This window comes from Diplotaxodon limnothrissa, unplaced genomic scaffold, assembly GCF_057381915.1.
Source record: "Diplotaxodon limnothrissa isolate DT_005_m unplaced genomic scaffold, D_limnothrissa_male_GT1.1 unmapped_scaffold_1, whole genome shotgun sequence".
NCBI classification, from domain to species: Eukaryota; Metazoa; Chordata; class Actinopteri; order Cichliformes; family Cichlidae; genus Diplotaxodon; species Diplotaxodon limnothrissa.
The window spans coordinates 1,702,419-1,719,733 of record NW_028188555.1 but is presented as its reverse complement, the minus strand read 5'-3'; the positions used below and the strand labels follow the sequence as shown (position 1 = coordinate 1,719,733).

General features: G+C 39.2%; 1 protein-coding gene across 1 annotated transcript; it reads right to left on the bottom strand.

The window, feature by feature from the left end:
- Positions 1-576: 576 nt before the first annotated feature.
- On the bottom strand, positions 577-6,607 carry LOC146606991 (uncharacterized). Its single transcript, XM_085349147.1, has 7 exons — positions 6,538-6,607; positions 6,125-6,433; positions 5,808-5,922; positions 5,385-5,418; positions 5,162-5,302; positions 734-838; positions 577-618 (listed from the first exon to the last, which is right to left on the bottom strand). The coding sequence occupies exons 1-7, from the start codon at positions 6,605-6,607 to the stop codon at positions 577-579; spliced, it is 816 nt and encodes a 271-aa protein (XP_085205273.1).
- Between the last annotated feature and the right edge of the window lie 10,708 nt (positions 6,608-17,315).

Below are 17,315 nucleotides of genomic sequence, written 5' to 3'. Positions count from 1 at the left end.
GCAGCTCATAATTTTTACATTTTTTCACATTCTTATTACCTGTAAGATATCTCCTGATGGAATGCCACTACCTAAAAGCAAGTCCACCTGATGAATTTAGAGTTTTAGATTTGAAAAGTAAAAGCCATAAAGGTTTAGAGAATGCCCAGTTTGACAAGGTATTGGGCTACTGGAATGAGACATACATGTACAAGGACTGAGATCATACAGTAGAATTCCTGCAACGCTACTATGCTAGTCCCAAGTCCCCCAGCTCACTCACAAAGGACCATCTGAGGAGATGCTTGAAGTTTAAAGAGAACAGCACCACAGATCATCCTCACTACCACTAAACAAGTAAGCTCATATATGAGCTATTGGATTCTGCATTTGCTGCCACACTAATCATTAGAAGCTCTTAGGTATGAAATCAAGAATAAATGTAGAGAAAGGGATAGATTGAGAAGAAGGCTGGAAGACAAAGTTAGGGAAGTTTTGGACTGATGTTAATCAGTTAACTAACATACAGAACGTGTGTCATGAGAGAGGGGTCCTAGATGAATAACAGACACAAAAAAGATGTCTGTTACTGAGGGTCTAGAAACTGCTAAACAGTGGTTGACGGCTCTGGCCACTGAACTGAAAAAATACACCAGAGTAGCAAAGGCCAAGAGATTAAATGGCCTCTTCCCCGAAGGCCCATCGAGGGTTTGCTTTCAGCTGCAAGAGCGCAACAGCTATAAGACAGGCCCACCCAGAGCTGAGACTGAGCAATAGTGGAAGAGCATTTGGGAGAAAGACGCATCACATGACACCAGTCCCACTTGGCTGGTGGACCTAAGAACAAGTCCACAGCAACCTATCAGAACAAGAACCAGACAACATCACAAAGACAGACATCCAACAACAAGTCTCCAGAATGAAGACAATCATCCACAAAAACATCAGAAAGATGGTCCTCCGAGATGAGCTAGTCCAAGAATACCACAGACTACTGAAGACAGATTTTGATGAGGAACAGGAGGAGTACCCATCAGCAAATGGAGGGAGTAGTGACATCAATACATTGTATTAGAAAATGTAAGATCACAGCTCAGAGAAAATGCAATACTTTTAATGAAATTTACAGATTTTAAAGATTCTCTGTCTTTTTTTTTTTAAATCTTTTTGAGTGATCCAAATGTGCAAACGTTCCATAAAACGGCTGAATGAACCTAACATTAAAACTTCACAGGTTTTCAGACAACTGGATGGTGTACCTTAATAATTAATTTGTTTTTGCATTTCGAAAGAAATTATCTTCTAATGTGTATTCCCACATAGCAAAATTGGTATGGCCCGGATCTGGCCCACACAATGTGCTTAACATGGCCCACATACCGCAGAGAATGACGGCCCATTGGTGGCCCAGATCTGGTTTGCCAGATGTGGTCCACACATGGGCCAGCACAAGGCCAGTTGCAGACACACTGCTGGCCCAGAACAGTTTCAGCTCTGGCCCCAGATGTCAGCCTAATGTGTACCTTAATCAAGCCATGTAATAACGACATGTGCCGGAATATAATAGTGCAAAAGTAACATGACGAAACTCTGTTCAGACAGTGAATGGACTGATTCTTATATAATGCTTTGCTACTCTCCTAGATTACTCAAAGTGCTCTATACGACACGCCATATTTACCCAATCACACACTTCCTCTAAACTGCATGCTTCCTCACACACATATTCGCACTCTTGCCATGCAGCCTGGAAGAACCAGGGATCAAACCACTAACCTTCCGATCAGTAGATGATCTGCTCTTTCTCCTGAGCTACAGCCACCCACTGGAAACGACGAGTGAACCGTCACTAGGTTTTGGATAAAGTGTGCACTCACAAACCTGTCAAACCTGCATTTGAAACGTTGGCTACCATAGCAGTATAGTATAGCAACATGGCATTTGGGTCTTCTAACTAAAATAGGAAAATAGGAACATAAACAGTGCCATCATTGCCAGACCTGGCCCACATCTGGTTGACATACACTCTGCCATGACACCAGTTAATCAGAAGTGCCAGCTTGATGCCAGATCCAGGCTAGACCTGTTTTCTATGAGACTGGGCCACATAAACCAAACCACAATTGGGCCAGATATGGCATGCCATCACATAAACAGTGCCATCTATGCCAGGCCCAAATCTGGATGACATACATCTTATCATGCCAGAAGTCAGCCAGCAGTGCCGGCTTGATACCAGATCTGGGCCAGACCTGCTATGTGGGTTTATAAATATATTTCCTGGAAATGTTAAAAATCTGGTTTGAATGAGCATGAACTCACTCTCTCTCTTCACATTATTGTGTAGCATGTGAAAATCTACCAGGATCCAACATGAAGGCCAGATTGGTTTGGCTTTCATGTGATTACAAGTTCCCATCTTTCTCTGGAGGCTTGTTGTCCAATAAAAAAAATTTATGAAATGTTTCTCGTGACATGTTGTTTACACAATAATGTGAAGAGGGAAAATTTTTAATTCCTCTTAAGTGCTTCAAGTGCTTTCATAGAACAGGAAAGACCCTGACTGATCTGTACAAGGGTTATTCCAGTTTATGGGAATAAAAACATGTTCAAGGGATTAAAATATCAAAACATGATTGTGCAAGTATGTGACTGAAAAAAAAGTGACAACTATTTTTGTACTGTAGAGTGAACTCAGCCTAATAATCAGCTTCATTTTTAACATGATGAATGCATATGCTCTGACTAATGAATCATTAAGAAACCATAGATTACACACTATATGAACAACAGATGCATACTGGTACGCATCTCTTGATAGCTGAACTGAGTTGTTTTCAGCTCCATTGCCACAGATGTGTAAGATCAAGCACCCAGCCCTGCATTCATTTGTGAAAAAGTGAGTTTGAAAGAATCTCTTTGGATTGACTTAATAATTTTTAAATTATGTGCAATTTCCCTAAGCATGAGAAAATGTAGACCATGTCATATGGAGTAAGATGCTGAGTTTGATCCTCTAATATGTATCTGTATTTGTACAGCGCTTTACTTAGTCCCTAAGGACCCCAAAGAGCTTTACACTACATTCAGTCATCCACCCATTCACACACACTGGTGATGGCAGCTACATTGTAACCACAGCCACCCTGGGGCGCACTGACAGAGGCGAGGCTGCCGGACATTGGTGCCACCGGGCCCTCTGACCACCACCAGTAGGCAACGGGTGAAGTGTCTTGCCCAAGGACACAACGACCGAGACTGTCGGAGGCGGGGCTCAATCTGGCAACCTTCCAATTACAAGACGAACTGCCAACTCTTGAGCCACAATCATGATAGCTGACACATTTCCCTTTACTGGGCTGAGAGTATCACTTATAATTATCACTAATATCCATTGTTCATGTAACACTCACCAAAGAGGAAGGCGTTTCAGATCCCACGACCTCGCACTTCAACTTTAGATAGCAGGAAATGCCAAAGTAAGCAGGGGAAACCCAACAATCTAAAACATCATCCTAATTTCAGGTGTAAGAAAATAAAGTACAGCAGCTAGACTCATTTTATAAGCACAATTTTAAGTGAAACATTATAATGTTTAAGTTTATTCATAGACTATGGTGCTGACATCCAAAGAATGTAATCACTTTTACATCATGTGGTTCTTTCCAGAGTTACATTTGCCTTGCTTATTGTTCTTACCAAGTCCTTTACAACTTAAAGAAGAAAATGGTGCATTTAAGGAATTGAAGTCAAACAGTGCCACCTTGTGGACAACAGACCAGACTACACCTGGTCTAGTGTTAAAAAAGGATTGTCCGGTTATGCACCACTTCAGCCAGTTTGTTGGCTCTTAATTTAATAAATTGTTACTGCATTTTTTTTTCAGATTGTTTTCTCTTTTGAAATGTCTCACATCTCAGTGACGACCTTTTTCTTTTTAAATGACAGTTACATGCATGGCTCTGACCTCTAAAAATGAAGCTTTTATATTTGCTGTGTGTGTAATTCTGCCACAAAAAAGAGAATCTGATTAAAAATCCAAGTGCTAAGATTTGCATTTGACTAATTTCTGTGTTTCTCACATCTCCTCAGACTGCACTTGGCTTCCTCATAATGTGGACTGAGGAACTGACAATCCAGTCCAGACCCTGTTTGAGACCTTTTATGGTAAAGAATGTGCCACGTGTCATATTAAAGAGGGGAAGTTTTATCTGATGTTTGAAGGATTTTATGCAGTTGGAGAGCATTTATTTTCTCACTGTGAGCTCATTCCTATTATCTTTTTAACAACAGATTGAGCGCTAACATATTCAATACTTATTTGGTGTTTAATTCTTTTTTTCTGGATTTGGAGGAGCTGATGACTTTTCTTTTTTTTTTTTTTTTACAAGAGTTTGAGCTCGTGTTGAAGCATTTTTCAGTGAACACATCGTGTTGAGCCCTGGTCTGAAATTGGGTGCATCCTGATGCAGAAGTGATTGTTTATTAGTTTGATTTATTTTGTAGTTATCATGAAGTAATTTTTCTTTTATTCTCTAGCTAAATTATTTTTCTTAGTTTGAGTTTTCTCTAGTTTGGCCAAACAGTTTGCACTGCAAATATGGACTGTTGACCTGTTTAGGAGCCTGTTATTTTTGCCCTCAGAGATTCACATCCTTTACAAGTACATCATATCAGCACTTGCAGAAAGGCCCAAGCAATGAAACCATGATGTGGATCTGGTTTATTCAGTCTAATGAGAAAGACCAGAACATGAAATATCCTGAAGGATATTTATCTGTAATTACATTTATTCATCTTAGTTCTCAAAACAAGATGAATTATTTAGATGTCCCACTTGCTAGTTCCTCAAACTTACATGAAAGTGGTCACAGTGAATAAAGCAAAAGGGATCTGAAATTGTTGAATTTTTGTTGACTATATGATTTTACTCATATGAAAACTCATAATTTACAAAGTTCTCTCTTCTGCATTAAAAAAAAGAAAAACACGACAAATGATGGATAAAGTTTTACTGCAGTTTGTAACAAAATATTTACATAACAACACAATGCTAAAATGTTGAGATGATGAAGCTGATTCTGGTCAGTTCTTTATTTGTCAGTCAAATGATGCCACCCTGTGGTGAATTTGCCAAACTACACTTGTCAGTGTTGAAAAATGTGATATAATATTATTGTACTTCTGCGTAGACTGTCTCAGTTTTGTCTGCTGACACATGTGAACTGTTAGTATTCTGTTTAGAGTCGTGCATTTGAACAGTCGAATATGGTCCAGTATCTGTCCGTATGTAGGTGCTGTACGGCTCAATGTCCTCTGACGTCTGCAGAAACACATATGTTTAAAAACATTAAGGTTAAGTAAACAATATAAATGAATCAAAAGTTACATCTTTTGCTCAGTACCGTGTTTTGAGGACTACGCGATGGTTCTGGTTTTCTGTAAGAGAAACACAAAAACAAACACGATCTTGGTCATCAGTCGCTGCATCGTGTAGCTCGTTTTAATGGGGGCAACAGGAAATGAAAGTCACTGTGTTCCTTCAACGGCTCATATGAAACTTGAAGACAAGAAATTATTTATAGCAGTGGTGCACTTCCATTAATATGATAAATATGTCTGATAAATTATTAGCAGGCAGCTAATTGACTTTAATTCACTTAAACATGAGAACAGCAGGGCAAGACCTTACATCAAAATGACCTTCAGCTAAAGTGGATTAACCAAAATAAAAAGAGCAAAAAGAATCACATGTTTTAAAGTTATGAAGCGTGTTAAAAGGTAAATCATGAAACATGTGAAACACAGCTCTGACAGTAGTTTCTCACCTGTCGCACAGTCGTGCGTAAATAAATCCAAAGATAACTAAACTCACAATGATGAACACGGTTACATAAATCAGTGTAAGAGGAAGTGTTTCTGTTCCAGACCTGCTGCTTAGTTCTGTATGAGGAGAGAAGCAGTTGTTAGAAACATGGATGCAGTATTTGCATTACAACTGAACAAAGGTTAAGTGCGATGTATGACTATTGGCCTCAAAGTTAACAAATCCTGAAGGTCACCTTCTAAAATCAGTACAGACTTTATATTGCTAAATAATTAATGGTTAAAAGAAGAAGAACGTTGTTGTTTTTACCTTGTTTACCTTCCACAGTGACATTAAGATGGAGAATTTTTGTTCTTTCAGGAGCTGAACACTCACAGGTGTAGCTCCCACTGTCCTCTGATGTTAAATTGATCAGGTGGAGAAACACAGTCTGATTTTCTTTCATCAGTGTGAACCTGGAGTCACATTCGTTCTCAAAGCCTCGTCCATAATAATACAGCAGACTACAATTTTCTCCTCCACTTCTCTGAGTTCTGATCTTACAAACTATCAGCGTGATGTTCTGTGTTTCACTGGGACATATTTGAGTGACATCTGGTTGCTTCCCAATTGTTTTCACAACAGTCTCTGAAATCAGTACCAATAATAGAAACAGTATCAATGATTTAAACCAGAGGCTGGAGTAGCATTAAAAAAATAAATGTTCCATTATGAAAACAGTTTTACATTACCTCCTCCCAAATCTTGTGAGCATGCAGTCAGTGGTAGAAGCAGAATTAAGCACAGGTTTAGTGCATCCATGCTCGCCAATATGTCCGATTTGCAGTGTAAGTGCTGCTGATAGTGCAGAAGATGATCCGCTGAAGAAAGGAGGACAAACAATGTGCTTCATAAACCTCAAAGTATTGGCTCTCATGTGTCTTGCGTACGTCTTGTGCGAACACTTCTCAAAAGGAAGTGCACCTACAACACTGCTTCTGCTTTCGTATTAAGACACTCTAAAAGTGAAACACTGAGTGGTCTCATGTCCAAAAAAAGAAAACACAACAACTTTTAAAACAAAGTTGTTTTTTGCTTTTAGTCCAACATATAATTTCCTTTACAAAAGCAGGACTGAAGAGCAGAAAATCAATGAGGCTGATGACTGTTTTTATCAGTGATTCAAACCTACAACTCATTTAAATTAACACAAGCTATTGTACTATTTATATAATGCAGCACACATTCATGCTGCATATTTCATATTTATGTTAACTGACCTGCTTCCCATGTTTGTTTGGCTCCTGCCTGGAGTTGTGTTCATAAAGAAGCAGGTCACATAATGTTACACGGGTTACATTCCTCCTCTGCTCTTCTGTGGTGACGTTCAGATTATCAGTGTGATACTCGGTGTTTCATGTTCGACTGACATTTGCTGAACTAACAAGAGTGTCTGTCATAAGTCAGGAACTTTTAATATGAAATACAATGTAAATAAGCATTTTATTTTAGTTAATTGTTTGAAAATGAAGCACGTCTTTCATTTTCCTAGAAAAACAGAAAATATTAATTCCTCAACTTTATAAATAAAAGCTGTTGCTGCTTTTCTCTTATTTAAGCTTTGCATGTTTGATTTGGCAGACTTTTTACTGCCAAACTGTCATATTGGTCCTTTTTCGACATGGCACCAAAGGGATTTCTGTCTCCTCCTGGAATCAAACCTATAATCTTTCACTTAGAAGAAATATGTGCAAACTACTGCACTAAAATATGGACATTACCATCACAAGTAAAGCACACAGTGTCATATTGGTCAGAAGACTTGCGCCCTCTCAGACACCACATCCTAAACCACAAATTCTCACTTTGTCCAAAGAATGAAGTGTGTGGATCTGCAAGATTTTTGTAGGGAAGCCTCGAAGTAAAACAGTGAGTAAGCACAGAAGAGAGGAGAGAAATGTAGAGATTTTTAAAAGGTTATTAGTTAGTAAGCAACATTATGCACGGCCTTACAGGAAGAGCCCTCTGGAAAGACGTGTAAACACAAAAAACAGTTTCATTCAAACTGTGAGTCCAGAGTAAAAGAGTTTGATGGTTTAAGAAAAGACAAACTTTCTTTGAAAATGATGAGTAATCATGACAATTTGAGACATGTAACAAAACTATGCATGAAGCCATGATCATGTGCAACAATGAGTTCCAGTCAGAATAGCAACATAATATGATGCACAATCTACACACCACCATCAAACTGCACAAAACTTTGTAAAATTCTATTGAATTTGAAAATTTCTAAAACCCATATGGAAGTTTCAAAGCCTTTTCACAGCGATGTTGTCCTGGGAGTTGTTTTCATAGGTTTTAGAATTCTGACTCATTTCCTGATTATGCAGGCAGAGAGTTTCTGTTCTGCTCGCTGAATCTGTCTTAGTGCCGTGTTGATGTTGAACTGACAGTTTTGTAGTGAATATATGTTGGCTGCTGAAGGATTGTGTAAAGGTTATCTCTCACAATAAAGAGTCACACTGCATAATTATGTTAATACATTTTTATATTATAATTATATTCCCAGCTGGATAAAAGCAGTCTTTGAATATTTTGATCTTCCTGTATCCACTGTTTGTTTATTTGCCATTTAAAAAAAACAACAAAAACAAAACAAAAAAACTCAGCTAACACCCTGAAATAGAAATGGATATAAAAGATGGAAATAGATCTGTTTTCTTTTTTTTCTTTTTTTTATAAGTAAGTTACTCTCAGAGTGCTGTCTCATGGACAGATAATCCAGATGTTTCTGACCTAGAACATCCACTTGGGATAACCTGTGACTTTTCATTGTGTACATAAATCCTAGAATAACTCCAGTTACTGATTCCAACCAGATAAATATTTCTGTTGAACCCCAAGCATCTAAAATATTTAAAAGATCTTTTTTCCCCTCAGAAAAATAAACTTGAATCTATACAGTATATAAGGAAACATTGTGATAATAGTTTAATCTCATATTACATCATCTGCAGTTAACTCAAATCATAAATTACATCATACAGTTTACAGTTTCTATTGAAATTAAACTCTTAATGTAGCCACAAATATAACAATTACACACAGACAGATTTTAATGCACAAATAAGCTGAACCTATGTCCTCCTTAAACAGGTGCAGTTTCTTGTATAAGTGAGGATGTGCTGCCATTTAAACTACATATAAAGAAAAGGGAAGACATTATAGCATACAATACATGCATCATACAACCAAATAAACACTTAAATGTTCATTTAATAGAGCAGCAAATAACCTTTAATCATGTCAGAGTGTCTTGTTCTTCTTTTGACTGCTCCCTTTAAGGTTTCACAAAGATGGATTATCTTGTCATAGCCTGCTGTATGCTTGCAGAGTGAGGACTCAGATACGAGGATAAACTTTAACAGCAGATTTATTGCTGAAACCCCAGAACTCACAATACAAAACTTGGAGACCACGAAACACTAGGGACCAATATCACTCAAGGAGAGCACACAGATCCAGAGGAAAAGAAAAACTGAAGACTTAAATAAACACATGAGGTAAGAGTAGAGCGGAAACACCTGAGGAGCACAGCTGAACAAAATCTACTAATGAACCAAGGAGGGCAAAGCAGAAAATGACACACAAACACAATCACAGAGATGTAGACTAAAATACAACTAGACACAAGAAAAGGGTGAAGAAACAGAGACATGACAGAGCCAGGGAATAGTGAGCGAGAGAGGGAGAGGCAGAATGTGACAGACAGAAAGAGAAACAAGTGCAACAACCACAAGTAGAAGCAGAGCAAAGCAGAGTTTCCACACCGTCATACTGGTGAGGAAGTCATTTGGCTGACAGTGTGCGGTAGAATGTTTTAAAAGCAGAAAGCCTTGCAACCGTCCTTGTAAGAAACCTGTTGTGGCTACTTCAACCAGAGAGAAAGATGTCACGTTTAAGATATTTGTACACACAGAAAGACAAAGAGAAAATTATCAGAATTGTGAGTCGAACTTAATCATTGTGTGTAAACGATTAGTATTTATTTGTTTGGGTGGAGGCATTTGTAAAATAGTTTCACGTGTGGTCAAATTACTTTGTATTTTTATGTGGATTGAAGCACACGGGTGTGAATCCTCAAAAGTTACACACAAATCATCGGACACATTTGTAAAGCTTAGTTTTGGTTGGTGGATAATATTGTACACATTTGCAACCCTTCTGAAGACAATTTCTCTCCATACATCTCCACCCAATCCACGCTACTTGCACTCTTTTATACATGTCTCTAACATGGAGACAGAGACACACAAACTTGACCAAGACAAGTGGAGAATAAACAGAGACATGACTGGGGTAAGAGATAAGACTGACTTTCACATGAGTCGCTGAGGACAAACACAAAAGGAACCATGAATCAGAAAAACAAATACAGAGACACTAAAAAGAAGTGAACTCAAGACTAAACCGCACAAAGCTTAAACTTAAATAATCTCTGGAAGCAAAGGAAAGAATCATGAACCCACACCAAACTCAAAATGTTGGGTCAGAGACTCAGGACCTAGACATATCTGCTTCCATTATACTGGACATCCTCCTCTGTCACATCAACCCACTAGTGATGGGAATTCTGGCTCTTTTTAGAGAACCGGCTCTTTTGGCTCGGCTCACTAAGAAGAGCCGGCAATTTGGGCATCCAACCGGCTCTTCAGGTTGTTTTGTTGCTTTAATTTATTTATTTTCAACAACAATATAAAATTATGCACAAAATGAATTACTAATGTAAAAAAAAACAAAACACAAACGTGTATATGTATATATACAAAGACATATGGTGGCCCCTAGAGACAAAAGCACGTACAAACTCCGAAGCACTGCATGAATAAACTGGGATGATTTTTTGGGAGTGTTTTCCTGCTTGGAATCACATACATATGATTCACTGCATGAATAAACTTTCTGAATCCTTTATCATCCGCAACTGAAAATAGTTGTGGATGATCATTATACCTTTCTAATCTGATGATGTTGTTTCTTGTTGTTGCCCCTGGCTCTCTCTCTCTCTCTCTCTCCCTCCTGCTCTGTTCCTGTGCTACTGCGAGTGTAACTACCTCCCTTGCCCCCTCTGCTCAGCCCAAGCACAAGGCTCACATGCAGAGTGAAGCAAAAAAAAATGAGAGAGAGAGGGTGAGAGAAAGAAAAAATCACTACAACCCACTGCATGTCTTCCTTTACCCCATCCATGACGTTTTCCTTCTGTCTGGCAGGTGCGAGGGAAAGAGAGGTGAGGACCGGATGTTACTAAAAGAAGGCGTCTAGCCTGGATAGCAGCTGTGAGACGAGCTGATATCCAGTTCTCTACCAGCCACAGATATCTGTTGGTGTGGTCCAGACATTCTCATTCAGGCAAGTTCTAAATAAGTTCATATCACTCTTTATAGCCTGTTAGTTTTATTTTCAATGCGCTCTGAGGACATAGAAAATTAGAACAAACATCCTAATGAGTGATTTTGTAGATATACGTTCTATTTATAGAGTTTCTAATTGCTAATATTTTCATTATTGCAGGCAAACCAGCCTATGAAATGAATGAGACAAATCCTGACTGGGTTCCAACGCTACACATGGGGCACTACGAAATCCCTGCTTCAAACAAACCACCATGCCAATCAGATTACTTCTTCCATGTGAGGGTGAAGAGGTGACCCTTCTGGATAAGATGGTGAAGGTTTGCGTTTTGGTGAACATGTGCCCCAGTGTGGTAGTAAAACCAGGGGAAAATGCTCTTGTTAAATAGTCTTAAAAGTGTTGTGCTGTATATGTAGCAATAGGTTTTCAAAAGAGACAGTAAATTACAGAATGCTAGTAGTGGGTGATATTATTTAAATGCTGTTGTGATTTTATGTGAACATTTTGTCATTTATAAACTATACATGACATTGATTCTACATTGTAACTGATGTGATGTTCTACAAAGGGGTTTTAATTTTTTTTTTTTAAAAAAAGGCATAAAATGTGTTTCTTTATTCAACTTTTGAACAGTGTTACTTAGTAAGTACATACACAGTAAATGCAAATTATTTACATGGCAATGCACTTCAGCCACAAATGTAGACCCCCTCTAAATAAAACATTATGGGTTATTCAGAACAGAACGATGCTTGGAGAAATATTGTCCCATCAGCTGAGACGACTCCTCCACAGTAGCAGGTGGAATTTTTCTTTTTTGAGGACGGCTTCTTTTACCTGTCACTACAGATGGTCTGTTTATGTTTGATTGAGAGCCTTTTTTTATTCAGCTGGAAAGGAGAAGTCTATCTTATGGCCAACCTCTGGCTGTATCTTGGTCATATTACCCAGCAAAACCCAGTATGCAGGTTCATCTGTAACAGTCCTTGTGCCACAGATCCTCACTGTTTAATTTAAACAGAAAAGCGGTGACATGGGTGCAGGTCTCCGCGTCTGATTACAGCTGCAGTGGGCAGCTTCAACATTCCCTGTGATGCTCACAATGACCCATGGCTGCAATGCTGGTTCATTCAGTCATTGAGAGTGCAGTACCTGAAACATACAAAGACAAAGTTAATTTAAAGACAAGGACTTTAATGAGCCAAGGCTGACACACATGTGTTTTATCTACTTTCAAATCCATTTATCATAAATGTAACAAATAAAGTGTTTAGAAAGTAGAATAGAATAGAATAATCCTTTAATTGTCCCACACTTTGAAATTTGGTTGTATCAGCAGCAAAAACACACATACAAACAGAATAGGACACAGAACAGAAACACAATTTTTACATATTTACATGATGGACAATAGTTACCAAAGCAGAGTACTGTACAGTTATTAAAATTAGAGTACAGATAAGTGGCAAACACAGGCTGTACTTTGCAAACAGAGCAGGATACTGAAAGATGTTTAAATAGTTAAGAATATTTAGAATAATTAGAAAAGTGCAGATTGTGTATTTTACCTGTGCATTAAAAAGTATACATGTAACTTCCAATAAGTTAGTGTATATACAAACTGAGAAAAGTAATGTGCAAGTTATAACAGTAGAAGTTGTTGTTGTTGTTTAGTGTAATTTCTTTAACCATAAATAACTAAATCCTTCAGGACAATGTCACATCAGTGCACTGAACTCACAATGTTATCCCTCTAACAGCCTTCACATGTTCTCACGGTCATTTCCCCCTCATGAATGAATTTATGCTGCACTAATCTGAATGTTCGGGGGGGAAATCAAACGGATTTTACTCGCAGTACTCAAGCTGACTTACCTTTGTTTGAATGACGGCGTACTCACAACGTGGAGGCTCAAAAATAGCCAAATCTTGTACCCAATCCTTGGTGAATTGGATGTGAGCCTCCAGAGATTTATAATTGCAAAATTGGTTTGCTGTGTATGCACTGACTCCACAGACAAGGTACGAGAATATATCATGATAAGTTAATAAGGTTTCTACTCCACAGCCGTATTTCACATTCCACATTTCCAGTGCACGCCATTTTTTGCAAGTACCGTCTCTTTGCATCCGGATGCAATCTGTCTCTATACAGTCCTTCTTTTTTTTTTTTTGAGCTGCTTTTAAGTATGGTTTGTAGCAATCTTCCTTCCAACACAGTGTGTTTGTTTTGATTCGTGGGCTGCCAATATGGTGCTGCGCTCCCACAATGCATTGCAGGTGGTGATGGTCCTCTTTATGGGCTTTTTTTGCCGGCTAAGGGGGGTGTATGCTGGTATGAGGAGCAGAGAAAGGTGGTCTGACTGGCCCAGGTGGGGGAAGGGTGTGGCTCTGTAAGCGTGCTTGATGTTGCAACACACATTGTTGGGTCTGCACTTCCACAGGCCCCGCTGGTTTAGACACTTATTCCCGTTAACGACAAGGAAGCAAGACAATCAGCGATCAATCGATTTTACTTGCGCAAGGGAGACCCGGTCGGTGTCTCAGAAAAGCACTCTGACTCCAACCGCAGAATGACCCCGACTTAGGCCTCCGCTTGCTGCCTTTTATTGAAAACCGTTACAGCACACACAAGCACCACCCATTGTAAAAAAAAAAACAACCTATGGTTCTAAAAGATAAGGTACTATGTGTGTATGTGAGTGCACGTGTAAGCACGTGTGTATGTATGTGCGAGAATGTGTGTGTGTATGCATGCGAGTGTGTGTGTTTGTGGGTGCGTTTGTGTGACCTCCTGCTCACCAAAAGGCAGGAAGCTTACTAAACAAGAAGTAATCTTCACATTGGACGTCCCTATAATAAAACACTACAGCCTCTGCCACCAGTCAACAGGCTGGGGAGGGCAATAGCAACAAAGGAATGTACTTGATCTTACATTTTCAACTAAGACTTACAAATTTAAGTAGCACAGTGACAACATTTAACAATTTGACTCCAACACACATGATCCAGAGTGTTTTCCCGTCTTGTTTGGCATTTTACATGCTGGTAAAATTTTGGTGAAACAGTCTTGAGATTTGCCTTATTAAAGTCCCCTGCTATGATGTGGATACCATTAGGGTGGGCGCGCTGATGAGAAGCGATGGCATTTAGCAGCAGAGAGAGAGCTGTGTTTACATTAGCGGCCGGTGCTATATAGACTGCCATGATTATTACAGCACTTAGCTCTCTGGGCAAAAAAAGGTCTGGAGAGCAGTGTCTGTCCACAACAGTGCTGTTGTTACACCAACCTTTGTGCATTTAGATGCAGAGTCCCCCTCCTCTGTTCTTCCCGGAGTCACTGTTCTTGACCCATCTGTGTAGCATGCGGCCTGTAGCTGCACTGTGGCATCCGGGATTTGTGTACATAGCCAAGTCTCGGTAATGATAAGCACCCAGCAGTGGAATGTTGCGTGTGCGATGGAGATGGTCATCTTTGTTTGGAAACCGATGTCCAATGTCTCCAGACGACAGTAACGTCCAGTTGTGCAGGTAGACGCATGTACAATGTACGATAAGTACAATAAACATACAAGAAGGCACAAATAGGGAGAGCTGCTGTAAGCCGCTGCGTCTGTGCGTGCCGCCATCTTGGTTCATAAAAGACTCTGTAAGCCTGAATAATTTAAGCCAGAGTGTAACTCCGAAATGACAACACAGGCACGGCTTCTTCAAGACGGGCGCTTCGCTGCATTTATTGAACGCCGTGAAAACTACAAACATAAAACACAAAGGCTTTAAGCGCTTCAGTCTATCAAAAGTAACATTTGTGCTTTAACAACAAAAATTACCTCGTGGCCGCCTGCCACTTCGGAGGTCCGATAAGAATACCTTTACAGTCTTGTTCATTCTAAATTAAAACATTAAAATAATTAGAACACCATACATTACAAATATTCACAATATTACAATACAGTTATGGCAAATGACAAATACCTTGTACAGCTGGTAGACTAACCAGGCCTTTGCAGATAGCTCGCTGAACTCCTTAGCGTGATTATTAAACGTGGACTCACAGCCTATACTATCACGCCCAAACCTCGCGATAATAGCGGTGTAACAAAACTTGTTCTTTGTGACAAGATAAACACACCCTTACAATATTGACCACAGAAACGTACAAGCAAGAACATTTTAACTGCTGGAACCATCTATTAAACTTCTTTATACATAAGCCATTTCTGTGACACTTACACAGAGAGTGGAACAACATAATTTAAAAATACAGTTTACTTAATTCATCTTGAAAAGAAGAAGAAAGGAGATAATCCTCATCTTGTTAGTAACACCAAGCTCCTGGGGGTACAGAACACTTTGTCCAGATCACTGCAAACCAGAACTGCAGTAAAGAGAACATCCTCACCATCAGTGTTGGTCAAGTTACTTGAAAAAAGTAATCAGTAACTAATTACTGGAAGAAATTTGTTTAACATTTAAACCTTTTTAACATTTTAAACATTTTTCTGCATATTCCAGCATATAAAATAAAATAGCCTTTTGTGTTTACACTGAATCTTTCAAATAGATGCAAGTAAAACACAACAGAAAATGAATAAAATCAAAGACTCAGCGGTCCTGTTGCTCTATTTTCACCTGTTTAGCAGGAGTGGGGCAGGCGGATGTTTGCCCTGGTGCAGGTGTGTTGCAACGGTCATGTCGGTGGAAGGATCCTGGAGTTTCTCTGTGAATTTCACATTCCCGTGGCAGCGCACTCGGTGCTTGCTCAGAAGTTTGGGGGGGGTTTTGCTGTAAAAAGTGTTAGGATGCCTGGGTCGTTGACCCAGGGTTTTTGAGTTTATTATATTATTTATAATTTCTAGTCTTTGGGTTTTGTTAGAGTCATGTCTTATGGTTTGTCTCTGTGTAATCCTTAGTTGCTGTCTCCCCTGTCCGCTATATCCCCGTGTCCAGTCAGTGTCTGTGTCTGCCCTGGTCCCACGTCTCTGTTCCCTCTGTTGTAGTGCCTGCATTTGAGTCTATGTCTTTGTTTAGTCTGTGTTATGTGTTTCCTGTTTTACTTTGAAGGTCTAGTGTATGCTGGCATTAGGTATTTTCTGTTCTGCAGCAGTTTGCCCTCTAGTGGTTGTTTTTGTGTATTTTTTCTACTCTGTAAGATCTAGCCAGAGGCAGTTTCACCTCTGTTAATCTGCTGCCATCCATGCCTTCACAAGTTGATAAACGGCATCATCTGTGAGTAATATTGTTTGTTATCACTGAGACAACTTGTGTGCATTATTATTTGTTGTGAAGGCGTGATATAGTTTGTAGTTAGAATTTAATTTGAATGCATGTATAACCTAAGCTAGTAAGGTTAAGCTAGCTCATATGCCATGTGCTTTCTTTAACGTTTTGATCATGAGTGTGATTTCATTTGATGTTTTATTCGGGCACTCACTAAGCAGATAAATATTGTGCTCATATTTTTGAATATGTGTTTGTTATACTGTATATTGATGCAACATTTTTATTGATTTATTTCTGGTTTTGTCAACAGTTTCACACTTTTTCCTTATTAAATCATCCAACTCAACACATTGGCCTGTTCCTTGGATTTTGATTAGGAGAGTGTTTAGCTGTCTGTATAGCTGAGTCTACGTTCACGAGGACAACGCTTAGTGAGGACAGAACACAGTGTGTTCAGTTTACGCTTCCTTGTCTCGTCAGTTCTGATTTGCCCCAGCTGTGTTTCCCTCCTGTTGTCCATTCCCTGATTGCTCCCTCTATGTATTTAAGCCCTGTGTTTCAGTTTGTCATTGTCGTGATCTACTCTTATCTAGCTGTGTGTTTTGTCTGCCCGTGTAAGTTATTTGGATTCTTACTTTTGTTCTGTTTGAGTTCAGCATTAAAGCTGTTTGAGTTTACGTTTGTCTCTGGAGTCTGCACTTTGGGTCCTTTTCCTGCCTGCACACAGCCGTCACATAACAAAAAGAAGTTTTCTTCCCACGCAGTGAACACCGGACGCTAATGTTTTTGTCACGTTTTACGGAATCAAACTCAAAGTAAGGTCAGTACTTCCGCTGCAGGGTCGTACTCTCTCCCCCACTCAATATATTATCCATTGTTGATCTGCACACAG